The sequence below is a fragment of the Chanos chanos genome, chromosome 14 (genome assembly GCF_902362185.1).
Source record: "Chanos chanos chromosome 14, fChaCha1.1, whole genome shotgun sequence".
NCBI lineage: Eukaryota > Metazoa > Chordata > Actinopteri > Gonorynchiformes > Chanidae > Chanos > Chanos chanos.
Window position 1 is genome coordinate 18,199,512 of NC_044508.1, and position 12,221 is coordinate 18,211,732.

Here is a 12,221-nt window from a genome sequence, read left to right on the forward strand (position 1 = left end):
TATCTATCTATCTATCTATCTATCTATCTATATGTGTGTGTGTGTGTGTGTGTGTGTGTGTGTGTGTATCTTTTTGCCACTTGCTTCCTTTAATCTTTCTTCCTCTTCATCTCCTCCCTCTGTAGTTGTAGGCAGAGCGTGAATTCACTGATTTTAATACAAGGGTGTACCGGGGGCCTACAAAAAACCCCCCAAAAAACAACAAAAAAAACCCCACCACTTCTCTTAATTGAATTTAAATCGAAACCTCTTAAGAGGACCAAATAACCCTTTTTACATCCCAAATTGATGGAAGGGCGTATGGGTGAAATTTCACTACTTTTAGTCTTCTGGCGGTTTAAGGTGCTGCAGGTTGACTAAGGGTGCATTACCTGAAAGAAGAGAGGAATCATCTGGTCCAGTCATGCACAGTTCTGCCTTTAATTAGATTAGCGAGCCACAAATGCACGGCCATGGGGAATTGGACTCGCTCTGGCAGTTCATATGGTCTGTGATTGGGTTAGACCACTGGCCTGACATCCTGCATTACTGGGCAGCCCCTATGGATGAGGAAGTTCTGTGAAACTCTGAAATCCTTCTCTTTGTGGAAGCCTTATGAGATGGTCTGTTTAGTTCAAAAGTTACCAACGACCACTTTGATAAATGGAGTCATGCCATTGGTGAGTTGTTTCAGATAACGGACCTAAAAATGTTATAAAATTACTGTGACATAATTTTGGAATTGGATTCTGGTCAGACAGGTCAAGTGAACTGTATTATTTGTGTAATCATTTGTGGATAAAGGCAAACCGTGCCATTTAAATCAAATTAATGCAGACAGACAAATAGGCTTGGAATATATTAAGATCAGATAACTTGAGTATCTATCAAACACTGTCTAAATACAGAGCCTGATTCAAAGGACATTCAAATCCTGTTCTTCAGACCTGCTGTGTGGACTGTTACAATGCAGTCTCTCTGATTTCCCAAGTGCATTTCATTCTGTGGTCTTGCAACGAGATGGATGTAAAAGAAGACAAAAAAAAAGAAAAGAAAAAAGAAAAAAAAAGTCTGTGGAAGATCACTGTCAAAGTGCCTGATCACTGCCTCATGTCTCTCCTTCCCGTTTAACCATCTATTGATAATTTAATGTTTTAGAGCAATCTTTTCTTTAGCGGCATATTTCTTTGTTCAGGAGGGGGCAACTGATCCCTATCACAGCCATATTCATCAGTAACATTAATTGAAACGTGTCTGAATACACATGCTATGAATATGTGCAGACACACACACACACACACACACACACACACACATATATATATATATATATATATATATATATATATATATATATATATATATATATATATATGTATAGAGAGAGAGAGAGAGAGAGAGAGAGAGAGAGAGAGAGAGATGTTAGGGGTGTCACATTTAAACTGAAATGTTGAATAAAATTGAAATATTGATATCATGTTAATAGTACACATACGATAATATCGTAAACTAGAGATGCATATCTGCGAGAAAATGCAAATGATTGAATAGAGTAGAATAGAACAGAATGTGATTGCAAAAGACCACTGAATCCAACTATCGACTGCCTGTGTGCAATCCCTCGTCGTCGCACTAGAGACCTAAAACTTTCCCCGTTCATTTTTAGTGGAAAAATAAGCGATTCAAACCGGCAATTAAAAAAAGGGGAAAAAGAGAAAGAAAGAAAAAAAAACGAGTGGAGCGATCAAACAAACAGCAGTCCGCAATCTTAATACTTAAAAACGAGAGGAAACATTTCTATTAAGCGCTCTGTACCTTTTGCAAAAAAACCCCAAAAAACAGTGATTCTAAGCCACAGACAGCGCACAGGCTATGTGAGGTTGTTCACCCAGCAGATCACGAGTTTTGCGGACAATCGTCAGGCTATGTACATTCAGCAAGCACATTAATAGCAAAAAACAAAACAAATAGTATTGTTACAACCTAAACACATTACGAGAGTTCCATTACCTTGGTACATTACATCACCTCGGGTCGCTGCTTGCCTGGTGCTACACCGTTAAATATCAAACATGCACGTCAACCGATCATTACAACAGGAGCTAAACGATGTGTGCGTCTTGTTTTTTTCCGCTGGGTCCTAATGATACCCGTATTACATTCTCCATGGGAAATTAAGCGATTAAAAACGAGTTGACCGATCAATTAGCTGTATACAAGCACACTACTAGGCATTAGGACGGACCTGTTACTGTTGGAATGGGATCGATATCGTGAAAACTGTGGGAGTAGATGTGCAAGCTCCCTGCAAGTGATTTTGTTTCAGTTGACATTGTATTGATGGCAGATGTTAGGCCTTGGGGGATCTCTTGTTTATTTTGCTTATCAGTTCATATGGTTTCCTTTTCACTATCCATTAGTGTAATTGTTCTTTTTGTACGCTTTTGTACAGTTATGGTTAGAGACTCTCCACCTCACTACACTCGTATTTTGAGTGTAATTAATTTGCCAAAAAAGAGACAAAACACACAAGAAACAAATTTAAAGATGAATTTGACTGATAGCATTATTATTACTATTTTGTTCAACTTTTCTATAGATATCGTGATAATATCGTTATCGTGAATTCTTTTGGCCACGATAATCATGTAGTGAAAATCTGATACAGTGACAGAGTGTGTGTGTATATATATATATATATATATATATATATATATATATATATATATATATATATATATACACACACACACACACACACACACATACTGTATATAGTCATGCATATATGTCAGATGTTGATTTTGTCCCAGGCTCTGGCTGTTAAACACACAACGCAAGCTACACATCAACAGAGCATCTAAACACCTCTGAGGAATACAAATGTTATGCTGTAGTCACTGTCTAATTACCCTAATGATGATGAGTCTCGTTCATATTCATCACGTCCAAGTGTTGTCATGTCACTGTTGTTCTGCAAGAAGATTTCTCGTGCTGAAAATGGGTGCTTAGGGGTATTGATCTGTCCTTTTCTGTGTCTCTCTGCAACTCTCCAGAGAATTTAGAGCCATAACCGATAAAAGTGAAGAGACCAAGGCAAGGAGTGTGGCTCAGCATTGGATGAAGCTGGGCCTGAAAGACGTGAACTTGTACAACTACACAGTTCTCCTCAGCCAGCCCGGATCCTACCCTAACACCATCGTAGACAAAACGACCAACCAATGTTATCTGCCCAGTGGGGAGAGATGTGAATCCAAGGATTTTACTTCCAATACCGAGGAGCAGCATTTGGCTTTTGCAGCCTATTCTGCTGTTGGCAGCATAGAGGTACAGTATCCTACTCAATCATGTATTCTCCTCACTCACAAAACATCAGGGTTTAACACAGTAAGGCCATGTCAAACTGTCCACTGGTAGGTACTGACTGATTTTACACTGTTCACCATTTACAAGAAACTTCAGTTCAGATAACCTCTGCGCACAGAGGTATGGCTAAGGTTTTTCACTGGGAAGGTTAAAATACATTCATTATGCTACAGCTGTCTTTTAGCAGCACAGACAATGTAATGTATGTGATCTGGAGTAAAGTTGTTTTTTTCAGAGGATAAGCTGACAGCCTCGAGAGGAAACACAGAGACATCTAACAAAAATGTATCACCATTATCAGCCTCAAGTCAAGAGCAGAATCCTACAGGGACACAAAAAAAAGTTGCAATCGGCATACGAAGTTGCATTCAAGTTCAGTCTTTTGAAATCTGTCCCCCAAAAAGAAAGGGTCAAAGCCATCTATCACGAAACTGTTTTTACACACTCTGCAGGCCACTGCTTTGAATTAAACGGCATTTGCAATATCTGAAAATCAGTTGAGGAAAAAAAAAAGAAAAGTATGGGTAGTTTGATGGATGGAACGCCTGGGGAGCTCATCGTAATGCCGAATGCTTAGGAGCTCACTCAGTCCTTCAGCCAGACTCAGGGAACATAGGGTCACTGAGCATTGGACATGAGTTCCCACAGCAACTCCCAGCCACATGGTGTATGTTAAAAATTCACTACTTCTAAAAATTCACTACAACCTCATTGCTGTAATCTATCCAAACATGTGCATATATATATATATATATATAAAACACATGCATATTTTAAAGGTATACAAGGCCGCATAGTGACATGTTGCATCGTATGCAAAACTAATGTATTTTTAAAAAAGCAAGCATGCAGTGTGACTGGTGTGAAGTAACAGAGAGAATCCATTTACAGCTATATGAATATGATGCTAAAGTGACTGCTCCTTCAGTTTATATTTACCAAGGCTGAGGCTCCATTCCTGCTTCCAATTTATTAGATTTTGATTATGAAAACAAATGTTTGTAGAATATTTATCGGCAAGTAGTCTTTAAGTGTTTTCTTTCAGCCAGCGAGGCTGAAAATTGGATCTCCTCACAGAATGTACACATTAAGAAGATTAGATTCTGAGTTCTAAATAAGACACAACACATTAAGGATTGTTCTGGATCACTCTGAATCTCTGAGTCGGCTACACATTTAGAACATTGCGTTGTCTTTGTAAATTGAAGTGTGTGTGTGTGTGTGTGTTTTAATGCACGCTTGTCATTACAAATAATGCATTCATAGTAGCACTGTACACATAAAAAAGAACAGACCTGTGTCCCTACAGACTGCCCTGTATACAGTACATATGGTTCTCCTTCTCCATGCTCACAGTCTTACTGAACAATTGCTGATTTCTTGTCAGTGCATATAAAATCCACACTGGAAACAAATGAGAGCGAGATGACTCTATCCTCATATTGTTTTATTGGAGGGTTAACTTATTAAACGGCCAGTAGTAATTACTGGATCTTCTCTAGTGTAATAAACTTGGACAGATATTTGAGCTCTTCCAGGTCCTACTTATCACACTATAGCAGTAATTATCAAGCACACAAGTTATTATACAGGAATGCTATACAACAAAAGTAGTGAAAGGAAGTAGCTGGAGCCAGCTTTGTTTTTCTTTTCTTTTTTGTCTCTGTAACTGTAAGTAGCATAGAAGAAAGTGATTTGGTTACGTATCCCCAGTCCACTCATTTACAGATTTCCCATGCATTCAGAGATATCACTCAGGCATTTCTGTCTCATTTTCACAAAGTCATTTGGTTATTATCTTGCCAACACTCTTGATTGGAGGCAAATTTAATTTTCATACTGGCTGGTGCATTTCATTCAGCTATTGTCTTGGCTAAGCCAGCCCTTGGGATTCCAGTCCCCTTTTTAATATGAGAAGCACACATACTCTGTGAGAGAGTGTAGAGAAAGAAGGCATGTGTCTCCAGGTTTTCTTAACATTATGTAACAGCTGGTGAAAATATCTGAACTTGTGCCTGAATCCTCTTATTCAGTCCTCGGTGGAGCATTAGAGACCCTTTGTGGTTTCGCCAGTGCTGTAGCCGAGTATGAAGTTTTAAAATCCGAAATGTTAAATCAATCCTCTGTTACCACTTTGTGTTTTTAATTGTCCAGCAGCAAGCCTGCAGGTTAATGGTTAAAAGTTCATGCAAGTATTTCTGAGGGATGTATATGTGTATGACTGTGTTTTCAGGGAGGGCAAGTTAGCAAAGTTAACAAAGAGGGCTCTTTTTCATAGTTTGATTCACACAACAAAAACAACAACAACAACAACAGCAACAACAGCAACAGCAACTACAGCAACAACAACAACAAAAACAACAACAACAATACTACTACGACTACTACTACTACTGCTATTACTAATATACTTGAACTGGGAGCTTTGAGAAAAGCATGGTTGGGCTCACTTGTTTATCTTGTTCCATCTGTCATTTATTCAAGCCTGCCTAAGCATCACTGATATGTTTAAGTTTCTTATGTGCTTATATTATTTTATGACGCATTATTTTTTATAGTCAGACGAGTTTTGGTTGTGTATAGTACATTTGCAATGTAATTTTGTTATGGGCTGAATGCTACGTTCCAGTGACAGATAATGTTAGAAGTGGTTATGCATGCACAACAGTAATTTTTGATAGCTTTAGTCTTCATTTGTTTTCCAAATTGCCTTTGTGTTCTTTTGATTTATACTTTGGTATGATTTTCTGTTAGAATTTTACCTTCTCCCAATTATTGCATTAAACAACTGAATGGAACTTTCTTGGTGTGGTGAACAGGAAATGAGTTAGCTGCCTGTCACATTATACATGGAGTCTAGGGAAACAGAACAGTAAAACCACGTCTTCACTGAAGGCTGACCTTCGGCAGAGTGGAACAGAGGGACTGATTCACGGTCTTGGCACAGCGGCATTCTTGACAGTGTCTGAAGTGGCAAGCAGGAGGACTACAACCAATCCCTCCAGACCAGGTACAGGGCCTCTTGCTCATCTGGATGCCTGAGCGGCTCATCCACAAGTAAAGCAGCAGCTATGACCCATGCTGCAGCCAAAGTGCAAAGAAAAAGGAAATAGAGATAAAGGTAGAGGAAGCACATTTGGAAGCACATTTGGAAGCTTCACTAGATGTACTGCTCCTACAAAAAAAAACGACCACAGCCACAGTCCTGTCAAAAGCGGAAGCCTAGAGAATGATGATGATGATGATGATCTTAGTCAAAAACTCAGCAGCCAACAACAGTAACATACTCTAAACCCCACGCAGCGCACCAGAGAGTACATTCAAGAGCATTCAGAGCTATGTGTCAGCCGTCAGTCAATACAAAGCATAGAGGATGGATCTATACACGACATCCAGCTGTTACCTAAGGGGCAACTGCAAACAGACAGAATGCCCTCTCGACATTCTCAGCAGTGTGACAGCACCATGGGAGACTTCTTAGACACAGGAAACGCTGCAGTATGCTCACCTTTAGTGGGACAGCATGATATACATCAGCTAGCAAGGACATCTCTGACCAGAGAAAATTCTGCCGTAAAGGAGGAAAAGCAAGATTGCCTCTGGTGTCAAAGAAGAGCAATCAATGATCATACCTACCCTCCCACTCTGCCTTCAGGTATGCTTCGTCAAGCTGATCTCCAGAAGGCCCAATCCGGTCAGAGTCAAGATATGGCTTACCGTGTAAGGTTCATGGCTCGGTGTGAAATTGTCTCTACAGGTCTCTCGCAGTTTGATTATCACTCTGAGAATTACAGGGTTTAGCGAGCATCATTCATAAATACTGTCATATGTCTAAATCTGACAGAGAAGGAAGAAATCAATCTCTTGGTGAAATGACTTGGTCATGAATCAGCTGAACATCAGAAACGAATAAGCACTGTGCATGTGAATGACCCAAGGAGGGGACTCACAAAGACTAGAGGACTGTTATGGGGCTCCTAGAGGAGCGCTAAGGAGGTTATTGGGGAATCGTTGTAGAAAAGAGTGGATAACTTCAACAATATCTCCAACAGAGACCATCAAAGGCTCAGAGACTTTGGTGACCCGCTAATGGAACTTCAAGCTGCAAAGGAAGAAAGTGACTTTGCAGGGCTTGCATACTTTGGCACAGATTGAAGTAATGAGCACTACTGTGCAACAACTGCAATTTCCTCTGCAAGAAAGATGGATGTCACAAGGTTCTAAATACAAAGAAGAGCACAATACACTTTTCCCCCATTCTCCACTTTGTGAGCTTTGTCTGCCAACAGGCAAAGATGTACAGCGATCCAGGTTTCACCCCCGCTCCTGCCATCTCTAAATGCCCCCCCCCCAAAAAGGACTTGCATTAAATGTAATTTTTATTCAGACATTTGGAACAACACAGATAAATAATCATAACATTTAAAACTATGTAAATATAAATCTCAATATAAATATAAAAATAACAAAGACAAATAGAAACAAACTGCGGTATATAAGTGCAACTAAAAAAGGGAACTGAATTATTACTCTATTGCTAACAAAAAAAAAACACAAAGAAAACTAAATTGCACAAATCCTAAAGGCCAATCACACAAATACACAAACAGAATAACACACTTATAAAGAAGAGAACCTGATTATCACACTATTGCACTTCAAACAAGAAACGCACAAATTAAACTGAACAACTGCCATATAAACCCTGACCTTTCTTGCTCTCCATGATGCAAAGTCATTAATTACGTCATCATAAGAAATCTGCCCAGCAATTGCATGGTTGATACTGATAACAGCAAGGCCACTAAGGAGTTCCTGTAACATGGTGGACCCCTAAATACATTTGTTACACAATTAAATATACATGCAATTAGGCGCACTTTGTCAAACTTTGAGAGTAGGAACCAAATGAACCAAACAACCTCCTTGGCTAATTCTAGGCATAGGACGCCCCAAAAGACTCAATATATCACAAAAGATACAAAACATCAGCATGATATAGATGTCTTTTAACTTAGCCTATAGTATTGTAAATTCCCCTTACTAAGCTCAGGACTTAGTCAATACAATCACAGAAAACCTTTATGATGTCACCTCAATGAACAATAATCAAATCAATAATGTGTTAGTTAGGTTGTAATTGTTTTGCTGCAGGCTACACACATTATCATGGTTAAACTGTCTGAAATTATATCCAATGTTTTGTAAGCTAGTTGGACAGAAAACAGTATATTGTCGCTCTATGTGTGATAGCATAGTAAGTAACATAGGCTAACACACATAAGAGATATACTAGCCTATTTCATTATATGCATAATATTATACTCGTAAAGAGATGACATAGCTGCATACATTTATCTTTTGCGTGTTTCTCCTCTTCTTCTTTCCTCTGTTTCCTAAAATGGGCACCTGATGGCTTAGACCTTTTCTTATCCATTTGTGTTGATTTGGCACTCTGGCATCAATACATTACCCATGCCTCAACACTGTCAACTAAGAGTCAAGACTAAACCAATTCACCTTGGTGGTTTGCAGACTGGTTTCATATTATTCTTAACAATTTTGCACAAACCAGAAAAAATGCAACGACATGTCTGTGAAACAATATATTCACAATATTATGAATGAATTGTGGTTTTCTGATAGCACTCCATAGTGTGACTGATTTTACTAATTGCATGAGTAGGCTACTGTACAAAGTTAGAGATGCGCTATTTGATAGATTCCCCCACTTCCCCTACCTCGGGCTTCCGGGGGGAGACCTGAGGTCAACCCCTCCCCATCTCATACTTCTGAGCATTAGCCTGGCTAGCTCACAAATTACAATCAGGGCACCCACTTCGACAAGGTTAACCTACCCACACACTGACATGATGTCATTGATGTGACATGCTAATGAGCAATAGAAAAACAATCGCGCAAATGTCACCATTCCGAATTTTTTTGTGTGGCCACTCCGTGCCACCCCCGGCAAGATGCCACCCCAGGAGGCTGCCCATGTGGCACATACTTAAATCTGCCACTGCAGATACACCAACCAGAGAACAGGTGTCTAAATCCTGAAGTTTGCCCAGCTACTGTCTCACCAGCAGACACCACTTGTGCACGGATTGTAGATCTATTAAAGTTATGCCCCATACACAACAACCCCCACCCTCTGCAAAATGTTGTAGATTCAGCTCTTTAACCTGGACTTGCTCCATGGTCCTTCAAAGCTTCCACACCTGCAGAAGAGTATGGCAGAGACGAAGAAAATGATACCACACGAACAGTGGCATTGACAAAGTACCAAGGTTTGTCTTTGTGATCTCAAGGTTGGGTCTTTTTCAAAGATTTGTTTAATAAGAGTTTAACTTGAAGGCCAACGACATCAAGGACAAATTCCCAAGCTTGGCCCAGATGTTCCCATCCTCATATTGCTCAGTAGAGATATCATAAGTATCCACGAAGTGCGAAATGAAGTGTGCCCTATCATCTGAAGAATCCCACCAAAACAGAAGGCCTTGCCTTCTTTTGTCGATTTTTTGTTGTTGTTGTTGTTGACCGATGTGGGATAGCTGTCACTTTCAGCAGCCCCCTCGTTTCCCTGGTTGGATTTAAAAGACTCTTTGGGGCGAGCCGAGGTGGATTTAATAAAATATTCCGTTTACATGGACTATTAGTGTAATTCTGGGACCGCAAAATGGGGGTTTGAAGGTTTATTTTATTTGTGTTTAATAAGTTCATTCTTTAATACAATCTTAATACACAGCGCTTGGCGCTTCCCTGTTGGCGTATCATTCATTGCATGATTGGTTATGAGTGAAGACAGAGCTAAAGTTTGTAAATGTTATGTGTTTGGGTAATCCGATGAACTATTTCCATTACTATTTCTACCTTTTTTCATGGTAGTATCAACAGTATTTATCAATTTCTTCACATGCACGATCTCGTCCAAAAGGACCCTTTGTGCATTTTAACACAAATTTGATTAGCCAAAGGTTTGCGTGATACAACGTCACATTCATGGCGGACATACAGCATGTGTTTCATGGATTTGTAATTAGACCACAGGATAGGAACTTGAGATTCTTTCTGTATCAGGACAATGATCCCAATAAAGAAGTCAATGAGTGTGGGATAAGGGTGTGTGGTTTTGGTAACAGCCCTTCAACAGCTGTAGCCATTTATTGTCTTAGACATGCTGCCTGAGGGAAGGAAAAAAGCTTTGGTGCAGACATAACACATTTTCTTGAAAGAGACTTGTACATAGACAATGGGTTTAAGTCAGCACTGACTATCGCTGCTGCCGTTGGTCTTCTAAAGAGAGTAAGGAAGATATTGGCAGGCTCAAACCTCCAGCTGCATAAGAGGTTATGGAGGCATTCTTGTCTGAGGATCACGATAGTCACCTAAAAGATCTCAGCTTTACTACCGAGTCCCTACTCGTACAGTGCAGTCCAGGGATTAGCTGGAGCCTGTGGGATGACACATATATGTTCCAAGTGTCCAGTTAAACAAGGCCTTTCACACTCTGTGGAGTCTTGTTGATTGTGCATTTATCATCTCTTGGGATTTGTTGCTCCAGTTAATATACAGGAAAAGGCACAACTTTGGGATCTCACTCTGGAAGTTCAGGACTGGGATGCACCTTTACTTCCAGAAAAGGAGCTGATGTGGGAAAAAAGGAGAGATTCTCTTCAGGAGCTCTCCTCATGGTCCAATACCTCAGACATAAACCTTTGGTCCTGAAGCCATTGCAGAGAGCTCTTTGTCTTTTACAACACCTCTGTTCAGGTGATAGGTGCCATCGCCTGCCTGAAGATTTTGGACAGAGGCACTTAGGTTTCACCATGGATAAAGCAAAGTTAGCCCCTTGCTCAGAGCTCATTATTTCACAGCTAGAGCTGCTTTGCTGGTTGTAGATATGGCTGAATTCAACACACAGAGATTTACACAAAGATGGATGCCATCAGCTTCTTTACAGAAAACAAAGTAGTTTTAGGTTACATTTTCAATGAAAAGAGGAGATTCTCCATCTTTGTTAACAATTGAGTTCACCTGTATTCCTCCTTCAGTCTCAGAAGTCATCTGATGATGTTGAGACCTTTGAACTTGTAAATCCAGATCAGGTTTGTCCTCAAGTTGTAACTTATAGTACCCCCACTGGAGACAACCAACTTTGATTCCAATGCTTTGAGCGTTTTTAGAGTTTGGGGCCTCTGACTGGAACCATCACATGTCTTGTCCACATTTCTTTTCAAGAAAAGGACAAATGGCTCTCTCAGACATTGCAAAGGCTGGCACTTCCGTGGAGTATCAAGCACAGTTGATCTTCTCACATAAGACTCATCATCTCAAGTGTATAAGAGGAGACCTTCATACAAGAGCTCTAATGCATCAGAGAGGAAAGAAGTATTCCCAAAGACAACTTCCTCAAGATGTTGAATCCCCTCATAGAAGATGGCTCAATGAGAGTTGTGGACCGCATCAGTGAATCAGATTTTGGGTGGGACGAGAAGATACCAATCATTATTCTTGATCGTAACCACATAGCAACTCTTCTTGTGTTTGCTCATGGTAGTTGTGAACAACAACAAGGGCATTACCTCACGGTGAGAGACAAACTTAAGGGATTATGTCAATTCTAGCCTAGCCAAACTAGAAGATTTTCTAATGGCCAACATAGGAAAGCTGGAGAGGGGCATAGTTAACTGTCTCCTACGCAGAGAGGAACAATGGAAGAAACAGCTTAACAGACTAAGACCAACAAGCACTCCCATACCACAGCGAACCATAGCAGTCTCCACTGATATCAGTCCCATAGCACCCATAGCATCCATACTACTCCAAGCCTCCTGTCCATCTGGAATTTCCAACATTTGGCTCCACTAGTG

The 12,221-nt window shown here is 40.1% G+C and overlaps 1 protein-coding gene across 1 annotated transcript in view; it reads left to right on the forward strand.

Moving 5' to 3' along the window:
- Positions 1-12,221, forward strand: part of naaladl2 (N-acetylated alpha-linked acidic dipeptidase like 2) — a 144,491-nt gene that overhangs the window by 25,930 nt on the left and 106,340 nt on the right. The window contains exon 2 of the mRNA XM_030791983.1: positions 3,036-3,306. Within this exon, the coding sequence (XP_030647843.1) occupies positions 3,036-3,306 (271 nt within the window). The remainder of the gene's footprint in view (positions 1-3,035; positions 3,307-12,221) is intronic.